The 18,543-nt window shown below is 31.7% G+C and overlaps 1 protein-coding gene and 1 pseudogene across 1 annotated transcript; one reads left to right on the top strand and one right to left on the bottom strand.

The window, feature by feature from the left end:
- Positions 1–1,941: 1,941 nt before the first annotated feature.
- On the bottom strand, positions 1,942–14,075 carry LOC129894921 (protein IQ-DOMAIN 12-like; annotated as a pseudogene).
- Positions 14,076–15,583: 1,508 nt separating this feature from the next.
- LOC129896504 (E3 ubiquitin-protein ligase RSL1-like) lies at positions 15,584–18,543 on the top strand. The gene is made up of 2 exons (XM_055972423.1): positions 15,584–16,461; positions 18,415–18,543. The coding sequence occupies exons 1-2, from the start codon at positions 15,701–15,703 to the stop codon at positions 18,479–18,481; spliced, it is 828 nt and encodes a 275-aa protein (XP_055828398.1). The 5' UTR covers positions 15,584–15,700; the 3' UTR covers positions 18,482–18,543.

Raw genomic sequence — 18,543 nt, 5'->3', positions numbered from 1 at the left:
TCTCTTCTAATTCAAGTTTAATGTGTATGTAATACGTTTGTTGTTCAAGTTTAATTTATTTTTGTGGCCTACAGATCACTGAAGGTTGATTTTGTTAGCTACATGTTTCATTTGTGTCTAATTCTCTTCTAATTCAAGTTTAATGTGTGTGTAATACCTTTGTTGTTCAAGTTTAATTCATTTATGTAGCCTATAGATCATTGAAGGCTGGTTTCATTAGTACAAGTTTTATTCGTATCTAATTCTCTTCTAATTCAAGTTTAATGTGTGTGTAATACATTTATTATTCAAGTTTAATTATTCGTGTCTAATTCTCTAATTCTCTTCTAATTCAACAAAAAAATATGCAGGAGAAAAACATGGCTAATCTGTCTGTACTGCTTTACTTCAATGACCGATGGGATTCTAGCAACAAGTATATTAATTTCTTGGCAAATGGTGTGTTGATAAATACGAATTCAACATTTGCTAGCCTCGTTTTTGTGACTGCTGCTCAATTGTTAATAGACATATCAACAAGTAAAGTTGAAATCAGATATAAGATTGATGAAAGGTCTCCTCCAATTCAAATTCATTCGTGTCGAATTCTTTTCTAATTCAACTTTAATAGCAATTCCAGGTAAACAGAAAAGAATCAGCCTAACCAAATCTGACTACACATTCTATACTAATTCTAGAAAGGCCTTGTTAGTTCTACTCTGTTTTTTACTTCTCTCTTGCTTGACCTGGGGGCTTCAATTGTATTTCCCCACATTTTGGGATATATGACAACATGTTAGGCTAGAAACAACTTCTGAATGTCAGGGTGAGATATATCAAATCAAAACGAAGCTGATCGTTTCAAGACAGGTTTCAGCTGTTTGTCCTCCTCAAGTGAAATCATTCCCAAATGAGATGGGTCTTCAAGCATCATCTTTGCCACCAAATAACCACCAATTGACAATGTTTGGTATTTACGATCTTGCTTGTCTATGAATCGGCCAAGTTTTCCATCATAATATTCAGGCCACCCATCCTTGGACAACCGCTGTTCGACAAGTTCAATGGCACGCCTTGCAATCTGAGGCCTCCCGATCTTGATACATGCTACTGTGAGGAGCCATAGAAGCACTGTATCCAGAGACAATCAAATATGAGAGGGACCTAACACAATTTTGGAGAAGATACAAGTTTAATTCATTTTTTGTGGTCTATATATCACTGAAGGTTTTTCATTAGCTACAATTTTCATTCGTGTCTAATTCTCTTCTAATTCAACTTTAGTGTGTATGTAATTCATTTTTAGTTCAAGTTTAATTCATTTTTGTGTTCTATGGATTACTAGGGCTTTTTCAATAGCTACATTTTTCATTTGTGTTTAATTCTCTTCTAATTCAACTTTAGTGTGTGTATAATTCATTTTAAGTTCAAGTTTAATATCAATTTTGTGTTTCTGTAGATCACTAAAGGTTTTTTCAGTAGCTACACTTTTCATTCGTGTCGAATTTTCTTCTAATTCAAGTTTAATTCATTTTTCATTCAAGTTTAATTAATAATGCAGGTTTCAGTTTGATAACACTACTGAAACACTTTTTCATTAACGTAGCTATGTATTCGCATTATAAATAAAGAAGAATATATATTACATGAACAAAAAACTATATCAAAAGTGTATTTTACATGAAAAAAAATTATCTTAAAAAAGATAGCTATGTATTTATTATAAACTTTAATATGTATGCAATTCATTTTTTATTCAAGTTTAATTCATTTTTCATTCAAGTTTAATTCATAATGCATGTTTCAGTTTGTCGCAAGTCTATGAAAGTGTTAAAATCAGTAATAAAAGATGTGCACTGGCTTTCATCAATCAACTGTAGATAGATTACTCAAGAAGTTTGAAGCTTCAATTATAACTCCATTTTTCTGATTGTTTTCATGTCTAGAAGTAATGCTGCAAATCTAGGATTTTGTCCTGAGTGAAAACAAGTATTTCATCAAATGCTCTCGTTTGTCAATGGCTTCTTCTCTTCTTGACCACAAGGCTTCACTATCTTGTTCTGAATCCAAGTTGAAATTCGAAGCCCTAAGGCTCTTGCATTTAAGCTGCCAAAAAACAAAACCATATTACAGTTATAAAAATAATAAATAAGTTTAATTTTTAATTGGAGGTTCAAACTATAAAAGTCAAAATAAGATATGTTAGTAGGTGTCTTTTATAGTTGAACCAATGTTTGGAAAATTAATTAGACAAAGGCTGAATGATTGCTTTTACCTTTAGTTCTTTAGATTTCATAATTTCCCTTATTGATGAGTTTCTTGTCATTATTGTCATGATAATCTTCTAAAGTAGGGAGTTTAATTTGATAAACTCTTGTGTTTGGCTTTTGATGAAGTGGCAACATGAACTTCAATTTGGCAATAAGTCTTCTTCTGACAATTTCACCTCTAATCACTAGAGAGGATGTCTTACCAGGTGAGCACGATAAGCACTTTGGATTTTAATGGCAGCTTGTTTGTGTTTACTTTTTAATTCATTTGGATCATTTGTTAGAAGGATAACATCAGCAGCAGCATTGACAGTGTTGACACCCAATTTTGACCATCCACAACGCAAATTAGCTATCGAGTTTCTTTGAATTCGAACATTTTGAAACAATTAGCTTTTATAAAAAAAAAAAAATATTTTCATATTATTCTTAACTATTTTTATCTTTTTATAAATTTTAGTATAATATACATATTTCTATATAACTATATTTTTAATTACTATTTATGTGATTATTCAAAAATTATCTCAAAAGATTTTATTTTTATTAAATACAATTTTAGTTAGGCTAGTTTAATTATGGTTTGTATTTTTGAAATTTTTAGTTTTTTCTAAAAAAAAAAAAAAAAAAAAACAAACTAAAAATGCACTTCTCCCACATCGAAAATACATGGGAAATTTGGGGTTTTTGGAGCCTATATAAAAGCTCATATTCTCATTAGGAAGGGGAAGAAGGAGGAGGTTTTTTAACCACCCCAAAGTTAGAAATTTTCTTAACTTGGCTAGGATTTTGGACTTTTGTCCCTAGCCTAAAAGTTGTGAAAATTTCTAGCTTTCAATCTATATTTTCTTCACGGAAAATAGGAGATTGAAGTTGAAATTTAGGCTAAGAACCCACGAAGGTTCGAGTCTAAACTTTTTTTTTTAAAAATCTTTTTTCTTTGTTTTGTAGATTGGAGTTCCATCAAGCTATTGGGTGGTGGTGAAGTTGTCTTCCGCTCATCGTTTTCAATCTTGGCTCGGAAAGAGGTAAAATATTTTTCAGTTTTATTTTATTTAATTATTTCATGTTTTATATTTAGTTGATTCATAGTCTTATTTTTTTAGTTAGCATGTATATAAGAATAATTAGATTAATGATATAAATTTGTTATAGTTAGCATGTGTTAGGATTAATTAGCTAGCATGTGTTAGAGTTAATTAGCTAGAATATGTTAGGATTATTTCATGAAAGCACTTAGTTTTGTTCATTATTTTTCTAAGTAGTTTGATATTATTGTTATTACTATTATTATTATTATTATTGTTTGTTCCTATTATTGTTGTTGTTATTATTATTGTTGTTCTTATTGTTGTTGTTGATTACTATTATTATTATTATTATTATTATTATTATTATTATTATTATTGTTCTTATTATTGTTGTTGTTGTTCTTGTTATTATTATTGTGTTCTTCTTATTGTTTTTGTTCTTCTTCTTCTTATTATTATTGTTGTTGTTATTGTTGTTGTTCTTGTTATTATTATTGTTGTTCTTATTATTGTTGTTGTTCTTTTTCTTCTTCTTCTTCTTCTTCTTCTTATTATTATTATTATTATTATTGTTGTTGTTGTTGTTGTTGTTATTATTATTATTATTATTATTATTGTTCTTGTTGTTGTTCTTATTATTATTATTATTATTATTATTATTATTATTGTTCTTGTTGTTGTTCTTATTATTGTTCTTATTATTGTTGTTGTTGTTCTTGTTATTATTATTGGTGTTCTTATTATTATTCTTGTTGTTATTATTATTATTGTTCATGTATTATTTATTGTATTTATATTGATTTGGGTTGTAATAATTTAGTTACTTATGTTAGTTATACTTCCTTAGATATTAATTTTAATTTATTTTAACCTAATTAGATTCTCCTAAAGATAAACCAATTCATGTTAATTTTACTCTTTAAATGATTTTCTACCTTTACTTAGTTATTTGATAAACTTTTATTTTTTTTATATATACATCTATATTATTTTCAATGTTTAAGTTTAATCTTTTTTTTTTCTCTAAAAAATAATTCTAAAGTCTTCATTTCATTTTAAATTAATATTTTTAAAAGTTAGTCAAATAATTTTCAAATCGTCGGATAACCGCGCGTTAGCGGCCACTTTGAATGCTTAACACCTTCTCAAAGTGGAAATAAAAACCTCGTACCTTTTTCTCTGAATTTTTAAGACTTAAATCTGTTAGGGTCTTTTAAATTAAGTTTTCTTAATTTCTTTAAAAAATTAAGTGGCGACTCTTTTTTTCTAAAATTGATTTTTTCTCTAAAAAGTTGAAATTAATTTTAAACCGTCTTTTTTCGATATAACAGAAATGGCGACTCCGCTGGGGAGTAGTATTACTGATTAGGTTCTAACCATTAGATTTGATTGCTTATTTGACTAACTATTTGGGTTTGTAATAATTAGTAATTCTTGTTTTCCTTAATTGTGCAATTATGTGTTTAATTTATATATTAAATTGTTATTTGCATTTCATAGCATTTTTTCTATTTAATGTATAGTATATTAAAGAACGATTTTGCGGTACCGCAGTCGGGCTTTTTATACTTAACCCTTTTCGGAACGATCGACAATTTATTGATACGCCATGCGTCCAATGGTTGTCGTAAGTTCCAGCTTGAGTTGTCCGCTTGGGTTACCAGTCTTGCAAAAGCCACTCTTAGTCAACCTAGCGTAGAGTAAAGCCAAATCCCTAATTTAGTGCATTGGCCTAAGACGACTCAATACCCAAGGCGTATTGGGCCCATTAGAAAGACCACCTTGAGTTCAAAATGGCCCTCGGCCTAAATGGACAATCATACCTATATGTTTAAATTTGAAGGTTTTATACGCGGTTTGGCAAACCATTGTCCCTCGGGGGTGGGAGTTTTTTTTTTGTAGCTTAGTCTAGTCAAAGAAGGACCTTCAGTAAATGACACTTCATCCAAAAGGCGTTGGCGTTCAGAGATGTCAAGAAATCAAAAAAGAAGGATTTTCCACGAAGGCTTAGTTAGGATTGTACCCCTGCGTGGGACTGATTATTTATATCCCTTTTTTCCATTTATGTATCCCCATTCAAATTATTCATAATATTTGTATAAATATAAATTTTGGGGCAACAGAATGTTTCAAATGACGTAATACATCCTTCAAATCGTTAGGCCTACCTTTGGCACAAAAAGGTCACATATCTGTTTAGGATGCGCAATAATTGTTTGTGTGCTATATGCTATAACTGTTTTGTGAATATGTTGCTTTATTTGGAGACATGCTAGTCCACTCTTTTAAAAAAAAATAAAAATAAAAAAAATTTCTTTAGAGCCTCATAGGCATAAATATCGAGTCACTATCGATAGTGCGTCCAAATATTCAATGAGTCTTTAATTTCCCAACAAAATTCGAACTTTACACTCAAGTCATAAACTTTGCTTTCTCATCTCCACAAAAATAAAATCAAATGGTCGAACTATGTAGGACCTGAATTCTCCTTTGTGAGATACGTAGGCAGTCTTTCAAGGCTCGGTCCCTGTTTTTGAAGTTTTCAGTTTTCCTCATTCTTTCAAAGAAATTGAGAACTTTTTCTGCATCTAAGAAAAACAAGGATACAAAAGTTGAAACGCAAAAAAAATCTGTGATTCACAAGTCAACTTTTCTCACACATTTATCATAAAATTAATTTTTGTCTGTTTACTCTTTCTTCACCCATAGATTAGTTTGTCTTAAAACAAAGCAACATTTATGTGTTTAGTTCTTTATGTGATATTTTGCATTAATTATTACAAGCACAGACTAATACTTTGGCTTTTGAGTTATTCTTCTTTTTCAGGAAAAGACTAATTTATGTCGGAAAACAAACTTGCTTACTTCTCAAAGATCGAGGGTTCAACAAAGTTGTTTCTTTCTTTGTAGGGGCTGTTATCAAAGGACATCATGCGATAAATGAAAGGATCTCAATTTTGAGGTCAATTCCCTCTCCCTAACTAAGAAGTTTTCTTTGTACACAGAAAATACGACATTATTTCAAGAGAGGGGATTACGGGACAAAGAGTTCATGGGAAATAACGATGACATTAAATTTCACAAGACACCAATACACAGCCTGAAAGATAAATCGGGGGAGTCTTTGACTATGAAATCTTACTCCTATATCTTGTTACTTATTTTTTTTTATAGAATGGCCCCGCTTTCACACTTTTCTCATATCTTTGCAGGAAAACTGTCCCCGACAATAGTCGGGGATGGTTATAACAACGTATGATTTTTTGAATAGTTGGAAGAATTCAAATCATAAGAGACAATCCTCAAGAAAAACACAACAACAATAACCAGAGCTCAAGAAATTGGATTTATTGGAGAAGTATCAATTTGAGGAAGAAAGATATAGGGTGATAAACATCCAACGTCTATATTAGATGAAGAATGAAAGAGATACATATTCCAAGAGTCTCCTAAAAATGATATAAAAATTCAAGATAAACAAGAAATAGGATGCAAATACTAATTGAGAAATTATAGGAAAGCATAGAAAACATTGAAAGACAATCCTCTCCAGTAGAAGAATTATCCCAGATTCTGAAAAGAGCAGATAATTTCATACAATTTGTCCTCCAAAATGCACCCGTTATTATCCGTCACCAGGACAATGAGTTATGTTATCTACAATTGCTTGTCAAGTCTGCATTAAGAGGACATCATCAATAAATAAATGTAAAGATTTTACTAGTACTGATGTAAAGAAATCTCGAAACTTCAAATGAGAGGTTTTGGAAAGGGGAATATCGGCAAAGAAGGGATTATTTGGGTCAAAGAATTCTCTAATATATGTTGAACCTGTGTTCAGTAAGGTAGGAGAGACAATTGGTGTAAATTACATAGGAATGGAGATAACTAATCAGATAAGGAAAAGAGAAAAAAAATATGGCAAAATTGCAAGAAGAGATAGTTGTACAGAAAGCCAAGGAGACTGAACTTAACAGAGAAAACTATGCGAGAGAAACAAATGCTTGCAACCATGTCTCATTAGATTAGATCCTTTTGTCAGGAGTGGTCAATATGATCGAGATTTTTTCTACCATAAAATTGGATAAGGAACATCGTCAGCTTGTGAATGTAATATTGTCTTCAGGAGATTTGGTTCTTCAACTAATAAATGACATCATTGACCTTTCCAAAGTCGAATCAGAAGTAATGAAGTTGGAAGCCACAACATTCCGACCAAGAGAGGTTATAAAGCACGCTGCAGCATCTCCACAAAAAATATTAACATTGGAAGACCACACCAAGTTTGTCTAAAGCTCTAAATTATTTTATATATCATATCTGCAAGAACTACGCACACCTGATTCTCATCTCAATGAGATACGTAGGCAGCCTTTTTTGGGTTCGGTATTTCTTTTTTCAAAAAAAAATGATTAAAAAAATAGAAAATAAATAAAATAATAAATTGTGTACATATGTTAAGTGTCATATCTTCTTGATTGGAATGAATACAGTTAGGAGCATGCGAAATATTTGGTATGATGAAAATGATTGGCTTTGTGGTAAACCATAGCTTCTGTTGGTATCTTTCATTCGTACTTTTGTGATGCTTGAAAATTCTCTTGCGGGCATTCAAGGTAAGAATATAACCAACCTCATGGCTTCATGTGCATTGTGTGGTGAGCTTTAGATTAAAATTCAATTGCATCGCACTGTTGATCTAGAACTTGGCCTGATATGTTTGTTGAGGCGAAATCCTGAGTTATGTTTGGTTTGAGAAAGGATTGTAGGGCTTTTTTGACCCGATTGTGCCTTTCAGAGCCTACCAAATAATATTAATCCCTAGTTTTCCCACTTTGAGCCTAAAACCTTTTCTTTGGACAACCACATCTTAGCCCTTTCCCTTCTGAGTGCTTACATGCACTATCCCTCTCTTGGCCCAACCTCCTTGAGCGCACCAAAGACGCGCAAATTATAGAAGAAGATCCAACTTTGAAATTGCCAAAGGCAAAAGACGTAAAATCTCCAAAGTCAAGAAAGCAAAGACGACTTTCTCAAAAAAAAAAAAAAAAAAAACTTCCTACAAGGTCGATGTAAGACAAAAAGGAAACTACTCCAACAAAAAAGGAGAAACCTCAAAAAGGAACGAAAAGAGAAAAGCTCTAACAACTAAAGACTCAAAGAAGTCAAGACAAAAGAAAGAGGTGAAAAGAGGAAAAACTCTATCAAATAAAGACTCGAAGAAGTTGAGACAAAAGAAAGAGGATTAGACGTCAAAGGCGTATCAATCATCAAAAGCACAAATTCAGTGTGATGCTCAAGGAGAGATTAAGTCACTTTTATCCCAAATTAATATCCCACCTGTTCCCTAAGCCTACATTACAAACCAATAAACAAGCCCTATATGATCTCATTCCAAATATTCTCACATTAGTGGAGACTTACATGCAGGCCAAGCATATGGTATCACAGTTGCATGCGTTGAACTTTCTTGAGAGTGTGAGTGTACTTTGTAAAATGTTCTCAAATCAAACACTTCATATATGTGCGAAATAGAACTTTCTTTATTGTGAGGGCACTTGAAACATGATGATTGGTATAATTCTAAACCTTTGTTGGAAGCAGGATGAAAAAAATCTTGTCGACACTTAAGTATGTTTGAGGTACTACTTGAAGCTATATGAATTACCTTGAAGTCAATCTCAGTTATAAGAAAGGAAATGAGAAATATTTCTATGCATTCCTAACTGTTGATACCAATTGTAGTCAAAATTTGACTATCTCTTTACATTCACTTAAAAAAAAAAAAACTCTTGCATTTGTCCTTTGAAAGTGGATAGTTTGCTCTAAATAATGTAACATTAGAGTAATCTCATTGATGTGAGATGCCTATTTTACTTCATTGGATCGTCCATATCAAACAGGTGGAATATCTCGTGTTTTTAAGCTGGAAATATTGTAAGTAATACAGTTTTCCATGTCATTATGCTCATATTACACATGTGTCTACTGATTATCTTGTCTCAGATTTTGCAGCATTTATCATCCAGAGAATTGGAACTACATTTGACCTGATTTCTGCACCAACAGGATATGTAGGCGCCACAATGGCTCGGTCATGTTCCCCGTAAGATTTTCATTTCTCCCTTTTAATGAAAATTGGGACAGAATTTTTGAGATCTTCTCAAAAATTCAGAAGAAGATACTATCTCCAGCAAGTCAAGATTGGAGATCATGTTAATATATGCAACTGGGACAGAATTTTTGAGAAGATCTCAAAAATTCCATCAAGAATTGTCAGAAGTTCGAAATCAACTTCAAATAATCTCCAACATTGCTAGAATGAAGCGAACTCAAATTCAAGATGCGAGCCACCGAGGCCTCGTATAACTTCTATCAAAGACATGAGTTCCAACGAACACGAGTTGTTCAAAAAAAAATAAAAAAATAATAATAATAAAAAAAATAAATTGACAAATCATCCAAGAAGATGACAATGTATTTCATTTCCATTGCATTTTCATTTGCCAAGAGGGCCATTCATATTTTATTTTATTCATATTATATTATCGGAGGTGGTAATATCATTTGCCAAGAAGGCCATTCATATTTTATTTTATTCATATTATATTACCGGAGGTGGTAATATCATTGCCAAGAGGGCCATTGCATTCATATTATATTACCAGAGGTGGTAACATCATTGCCAAGAGGGCCATTGCATTCATCATTGCCAAGAAAACCATTCATATTTTATTTTATTCATATTATATTACCGGATGTGGTAATATCATTGCCAAGAGGGCCATTGCATTCATATTATATTATCGAAGGTGGTAATATCATTGCCAAGAGGGCCATTGCATTCATCATTGCCAAAAGGACCATTGCATTCATCATTGCCAAGAGGGCCATTGCATTTTCATTTGCCAAGAGGGCCATTCATATTTTATTTTATTCATATTATATTATCGGAGGTGGTAATATCATTTGCCAAGAAGGCCATTCATATTTTATTTTATTCATATTATATTACCGGAGGTGGTAATATCATTGCCAAGAGGGCCATTACATTCATATTATATTACCGGAGGTGGTAACATCATTGCCAAGAGGACCATTGCATTCATCATTGCCAAGAAAACCATTCATATTTTATTTTATTCATATTATATTACCGGAGGTGGTAATATCATTGCCAAGAGGGCCATTGCATTCATATTATATTATCGGAGGTGGTAATATCATTGCCAAGAGGGTCATTGCATTCATCATTGCCAAGAGGGCCATTGCATTTTCATTGCCAAGAGAGCCATTGCATTTTCATTTGCCAAGAGGGCCATTCATATTTTATTTTATTTATATTATATTATCGGATGTGGTAATATCATTTGCCAAGAAGGCCATTCATATTTTATTTTATTCATATTATATTACCGGAGGTGGTAATATCATTGCCAAGAGGGCCATTGCATTCATATTATATTACCGGAGGTGGTAATATCATTCCCAAGAGTGCCATTGCATTCATCATTGCCAAGAGGGTCATTGCATTTTCATTTGCCAAGAGGGCCATTCATATTTTATTCATATTATATTATCGGAGGTGGTAATATCATTTGCCAAGAAGGCCATTCATATTTTATTTTATTCATATTATATTACCAGAGGTGGTAATATCATTGCCAAGAGGGCCATTGCATTCATATTATATTACCGAATGTGGTAATATCATTGCCAAGAGGGCCATTGCATTCATCATTGCCAAGAGGGCCATTGCATTTTCATCTGCCAAGAGGGCCATTCATTTTTTTTTATTCATATTATATTACCGGAGGTGGTAATATCATTGCCAAGAGGGCCATTGCATTCATCAGTGCCAAAAGGGCCATTGCATATTCATTGCCAAAAGGGTCATTGCATTTTAATTTGCCAAGAGGGCCATTGCATTTTCATTTGCCAAAAGGGTCATTGCATATTCATTGCCAAGAAGGTCATTGCATATATCCTACCAATGGATTTTCATTCGTCCTACCAATGGACATGCAACATATCCTACCAATGGATCTTCATTTGTCCTACCGATGGACAGATAGTTATTTTTTCAAGTATCCTATCAATGGATCACCATCCTACCGATAGTGCAGCATTATCCTACCAACGAATCAATGAGGATTTTTCCAACATGCAAAAAGGATGAAAGAAAGTGCGAACGACATCAAAGAGGATGCAGCACAACGTGGAATCCTTTTAGCAGCGAACTGGGACACAGTCCAAAGAATAATGTCAAACTCATAGGACACGAGCTAAGGAAACGACTTCCACCACAATAAACTACATTTCTATCGGAAGACGTGTGGTTATTTCGGGGTTCATTCATAATTCAAAACTCGTACCAACCCCTTTTCAGAAAGATGAAAATGGAGTCGGCCAAAATTGGATTTGTCAATTTTCTTTGTCCACGATCTCTTTTATCAATCATATCCAAAGAAAGGGACAGCTGTTGACACCCAATTTTGACCATCCACAACGCAAATTAGCTATCGAGTTTCTTTGAATTCGAACATTTTGAAACAATTAGCTTTTATAAAAAAAAATAAAATATTTTCATATTATTCTTAACTATTTTTATCTTTTTATAAATTTTAGTATAATATACATATTTCTATATAACTATATTTTTAATTACTATTTATGTGATTATTCAAAAATTATCTCAAAAGATTTTATTTTTATTAAATACAATTTTAGTTAGGCTAGTTTAATTATGGTTTGTATTTTTGAAATTTTTAGTTTTTTCTAAAAAAAAAAAAAAAAAAAAAACAAACTAAAAATGCACTTCTCCCACATCGAAAATACATGGGAAATTTGGGGTTTTTGGAGCCTATATAAAAGCTCATATTCTCATTAGGAAGGGGAAGAAGGAGGAGGTTTTTTAACCACCCCAAAGTTAGAAATTTTCTTAACTTGGCTAGGATTTTGGACTTTTGTCCCTAGCCTAAAAGTTGTGAAAATTTCTAGCTTTCAATCTATATTTTCTTCACGGAAAATAGGAGATTGAAGTTGAAATTTAGGCTAAGAACCCACGAAGGTTCGAGTCTAAACTTTTTTTTTTAAAAATCTTTTTTCTTTGTTTTGTAGATTGGAGTTCCATCAAGCTATTGGGTGGTGGTGAAGTTGTCTTCCGCTCATCGTTTTCAATCTTGGCTCGGAAAGAGGTAAAATATTTTTCAGTTTTATTTTATTTAATTATTTCATGTTTTATATTTAGTTGATTCATAGTCTTATTTTTTTAGTTAGCATGTATATAAGAATAATTAGATTAATGATATAAATTTGTTATAGTTAGCATGTGTTAGGATTAATTAACTAGCATGTGTTAAAGTTAATTAGCTAGAATATGTTAGGATTATTTCATGAAAGCACTTAGTTTTGTTCATTATTTTTCTAAGTAGTTTGATATTATTGTTATTACTATTATTATTATTATTATTGTTTGTTCCTATTATTGTTGTTGTTGTTATTATTATTGTTGTTCTTATTGTTGTTGTTGATTACTATTATTATTATTATTATTATTATTATTATTATTATTATTATTGTTGTTCTTATTATTGTTGTTGTTGTTCTTGTTATTATTATTGTGTTCTTCTTATTGTTTTTGTTCTTATTATTATTATTATTATTGTTGTTGTTATTGTTGTTGTTATTGTTGTTGTTCTTGTTATTATTATTGTTGTTCTTTTTCTTCTTCTTCTTATTATTATTATTATTATTGTTGTTGTTGTTGTTGTTGTTGTTATTATTATTATTATTATTGTTCTTGTTGTTGTTCTTATTATTATTATTATTATTATTATTGTTTTTGTTGTTGTTCTTATTATTGTTCTTATTATTGTTGTTGTTGTTCTTGTTATTATTATTGGTGTTCTTATTATTATTCTTGTTGTTATTATTATTATTGTTCATGTATTATTTATTGTATTTATATTGATTCGGGTTGTAATAATTTAGTTACTTATGTTAGTTATACTTCCTTAGATATTAATTTTAATTTATTTTAACCTAATTAGATTCTCCTAAAGATAAACCAATTCATGTTAATTTTACTCTTTAAATGATTTTCTACCTTTACTTAGTTATTTGATAAACTTTTATTTTTTTTATATATACATCTATATTATTTTCAATGTTTAAGTTTAATCTTTTTTTTTTCTCTAAAAAATAATTCTAAAGTCTTCATTTCATTTTAAATTAATATTTTTAAAAGTTAGTCAAATAATTTTCAAATCGTCGGATAACCGCGCGTTAGCGGCCACTTTGAATGCTTAACACCTTCTCAAAGTGGAAATAAAAACCTCGTACCTTTTTCTCTGAATTTTTAAGACTTAAATCTGTTAGGGTCTTTTAAATTAAGTTTTCTTAATTTCTTTAAAAAATTAAGTGGCGACTCCTTTTTTCTAAAATTGATTTTTTCTCTAAAAAGTTGAAATTAATTTTAAACCGTCTTTTTTCGATATAACAGGCAGCAGCTGCAAAAGCATGTTTCCTTTGTTGTTCTTTCGCCTCAGTTAATGTTTGCTGAGGAGATGATGTTATGGCAGGACATTTCCTCAACTTGAACTTTTTCAAAAAGCAACCTTTCCATCTCTTTGGTTTCTGAAAGATTTTTCATAATTTCTAGTTTTAATACCCAAAGATTACTCACTGGTAAGCAACAAAATCTTGAAATTCAAACCTTTTGATCAGCTATTGGTTCTGTTTCAGGAATGGAAAGTCTCTTGACAAAGGTAAACCAGTTTCTTCTCTTTCCCATTTTAGAAATTCATGAGTCCTTGAGCAAACAAACAGATTTATCAAACACCTGCCACCTTCTGTTTTTTGAAAGATTGAGAGAAATGTTTCAAAGGATATAACAAAATGCTGCAAAGCTACAATATGAAAACAAAAATTGGCTCAATAGGATAGCTCGATGCACAAAACATCCCGCGTAATATATAAGAAAATTGGAGCATGAGAGGAGGATTACCCAAATCTGTATAAGAAAACCATCAGTCCATTCCTCGACTAACATGAAACTCTAATCCACTAGAGCGTGGACCAATAGCTCAAAGCTATATATTGCATTATAAACTTTAATATGTGTGTGTAATACACATTTTCATTCAAAGTTCAATTCATTTTTGTGGATTACAGATCACTAAAACTTTTTTCAATTAACTACAGATTTCATTCATCTATAATTCTTTTCTAATTCAACTTTAATGCATGTGTAATACATTTTAGTTCAAAGTTTAATTCATTTTTATTTATTTATTTAAAAATATAAACAAATTGCAACACAAAAGATCTAACAATTCATGACAAAACTCCCAACAATCACTGATATAATAAACTTGAGCAAATAAATTTAGACTATAATAAAAGTATCAAATACACAAAATTTCTTCAGCATCTAGTACACAAGTTCAAAATAACAACAAACTAAGAAAATACACATAAATAGATTGAAAATGCTATCAGTTAAATAATGTGTTGGTAGAATGACATACCGGATATAAACTCTCCGATAGAACCGTATTTTTGCACAATCAATTTTGAATTTTTGGATTCTTCTCCCGAGCAACGGTAGGTTTCACTTTCTTTGACTGAAATTGAGGAGGTAAATCCTCAAAATCATCATCATTGTCAATAAATTTCTTAGATGCCGATGCAACATCAACTCGTTTTCTTTTCGATTTAGAACTCAATTCATTGTTTTTTTTCTTACTTCTACCGCCCTTTTTCTTCACATGCAATACTTGAAAATTTTGATTAACCTCACCACTAGCTTCTTCTGGAGATTGATTTGCAGAAATCCCCAAACTAAAATTTGGACCGACATTCACTTCACCACTGCCGGTTGAATCAACAATTCGAATTCTTGGGCTTCTTCTAGGAGATTTCTGACCTTCCATTACAATTGTGCACCTAAAACCTATAAATTCCATCTGAAATAAACAAGAAGATGATGGAATAATGGAAGAATGAAGAAGAGATGAAGGAAGAAGAGAGAGACGCAGAAACCTTAGAGAAACCTTAGAGAGAGAAAACCCTTTCCTCTTCCTTAAATAAAAAGGGAATATAATGTTTCTTTAATTAAAATATTGCTATTAATTGTTAAAAATGGTAATAAAATAAAAATATATTTAAAAATGGTAATATTTTTTAAAACACAGTCAATTAAGTAATTTTACCTTCCGACAATCACTTAAATTGGCCCGAGCCAAATCATGCAAAACCCTAAACGGTCCAAAATCGAGTTAAACAGGCATAGACTGCTAATACAAAATCCTAATACAAAAGAAGCATTAACTTGTCCATCAAGTAACTCACAAACAAGTCCCCCTTCAACTTCAATATTCTCTTCCCTTATCGCAATTATTTTTTTTTAATTCAACAATGGAAGTACTCTGCACCACCGCCGTAAAAATTATACACATCAGTGACGACGATGATGTTATTCCAAAGCGTAAGCGTAAACGAGCCAAAATTATTGATCCAGTGGAAGAGTATTCTGAATCTGTTCGTTCAAATCGCAGCGGAACGAAAAAAGTATTAATTGACATATCCGATGATGAGATTGAAATTTTATCGAAAACATCAAACTCTTTCATGTGTGAGATTTGTGTCGACGAGAAACCAATAACTGAAAATTTTCAAATTATGGGTTGTAATCATTCTTACTGCAATCAATGTACTATCAATTACATAGCCTCAAAGCTCCAACAGAACATTCCTCGAATTTCATGCCCTGTTTCGGGTTGCAAGGGGAATTACGAACCGTATTATTGCAGATCGATTTTGCCTAAAGAAGTTTATGATAGATGGGGTGACGCATTATGCGAGATGATGATAATGGATTCTGAAAAATCTTATTGTCCTTACAAAAATTGCTCTGCCCTTTTGATCAACGAAAGAAAAGCTTTGGTGAATAGTAAATCGAAATGTCTGGAATGTAAGAGATTGTTTTGTGCTAATTGTAAAGTTCCGTGGCACAAAGGAATTGTATGCGAAGAATTTCAGAAATTGCAAAAAAACAATGAAGCGGGAACAGAAGATATGTTGCTTATGAAGCTTGCTAAACGCCGGCGATGGCAGAGGTGTCCAAAATGCAGAATCTATGTTGCAAGGACTAAAGGTTGCCCTCATATGCACTGTAGGTTAGTTCTGAATTTCGATTTTGCTTCAAAATTTAAAATTTATGTGTTATCTTTAAGCTTGTGTATACATTGCGATTATTGTTGTTGGGCTGTTAGAATAATTCTCCCACCGGAGAGTTAGAGTAGAGTGGGTGCCAGTCAAGACGGGTCGGGGTCAGAAAGTTATAAATAAAACGAAAAACAGCATTGGAATAATGCAGGGATTAGTTTTTAAGCATGAAATGGTTCCAAGAATTGAAGGGCATCATACACTGGGCATGTTAGAGTGAATTTGAACTGTCTTGAGAGTAAGTATTAGATTTTCTACATAGTTTGATTAAATGTATATGGCAAACTTGGTATAAACGAACAAAGGACATTTTCAGAGCAGCAATCAGGAAATGGTGTGGAAGCAAAAGATATATTGTAAAAGGAAGAGTGTTATGTAAAATTTTGATTTTTTTGTTGTTTATATATGAAGAAGTTGGTATAAAGGGAGAAGTAAGATTTCGGGAGCACCAACCTTGAAAATTAATGGGAAGAGGTAAAAACTGAAAGATGAAGAATTTGGTATGAAGGAAAACAGGAGATGTCAGAAGTAACAACCTTGAATAATTCTGGTACCGAAATATATTGCAACCTTGAAAACTTATGGGAATTGGAAAAAATTGCAACAGGGAGAGTTTAATAGACTTAAAAGGACGAGTGGAGTGTAAAAGCTGAAGTTGTAGGTTGTTTTCAGATGCCCAATTTGGTATAAAAAGAAACGGGAGATTTCGAAAGTAAAAACCTGGAAAGAAAAATATAGGTAAAGGGAAGAGCTTTATATATTTTTAAAAAGGTAACTTGCCTGGCGGATGCTTCTTAAGTATGAAGACCATATGAAGCAAAGTATATAATTTTGCGCTACTCTGAGGTATCAAATTAATATTGCTTTCTAGCTCTTATCTTTTGGTGGTCTTGTAGTTTTATACTTTCAGTAGATCATTCTAATACCATAAAACTATTAAAGTAGAGACAAGTAAAACAAATTTCATTAACTTGAATGTCAACATGTACTATATAGTATTCCTAAACTCTTCTTTTTCCACACTATTACTTAATTGCTAGAAAGAAATTGGACAATAGAAAATGAGTCATCCAAGAAAGAGTAGCATTGAACTCCTTCTCTATGGAATTTCCTTTTCGTTAATGACTCTAGCGTACAGATGCATTCATGACTTTTTGTGCATACGAACAAATCTATGTTATACCATTATATCAATCGGGTAAATACAGAATGGCAAGACGAAACAGGATTACAACAACGTGTGGGCAAATTGTAAATCATATACCTAGATGGTCCTGTGCGGAACGTCAAGCACTGTGTAGAAAGTCTCGGGTTGTTCTAGAGATGAAGGTGTTAAGGATAAGTTGCTATGTAGAAGCATGAAGAAACAGGGAAAATAGGATAGGAAGGAAATTGATAAAGCATAGTCCTCGCTTGTTGTGGCGTGGATGGGTAGGTTAAATGTTAAAAATAGATAAATTGAATTAAAAAGGAACTCCTCGCTTGTTGTGGCGCTACGTAGGCGGATTGAGGATTCTCTTTTATATATATATAAGATTTTGTTAATCCTCTATTTGGATCCTCTACTTGTATTGTGTTGTATGTATCATATATGAAGGTGGAGGTGGGAACTTATTGTCCTAGAGAAAATATTCTTACAATATTTATGAGAAAATTGGTTTTCAAAAAATATTTTCCTTTTATATTGAACACACATAATATAATGTGTCGATTATTATTCATTTTGTATAATCAAAATTAAACTCTTCGATATCGTTTCATCATCTCGATATCTCTTCGATATCGTTAATGATGATGACTAGCTAACTTGGGGCCATTACTTTGCGGACATTATTAATTCATCTTAACAAGTTGTTGTGAACAATGTTTTAAATGCTGATGCATTATTGTTTCAACATTTGCAGGTGTGGATGCTACTTTTGTTACACATGTGGAGCTGAATTAAGTCCCAATCACAAGTGCACAAATTAAATTATGGTACTTGAATACATAAGTATAGTACCTTTTACATAGAAAGTGTTTCCTATGATTGT

Source organism: Solanum dulcamara, chromosome 7, assembly GCF_947179165.1.
Source record: "Solanum dulcamara chromosome 7, daSolDulc1.2, whole genome shotgun sequence".
NCBI lineage: Eukaryota > Viridiplantae > Streptophyta > Magnoliopsida > Solanales > Solanaceae > Solanum > Solanum dulcamara.
The sequence above is the reverse complement of the archived record's forward strand: the minus strand, read 5'-3'. Positions and strand labels throughout refer to the sequence as shown.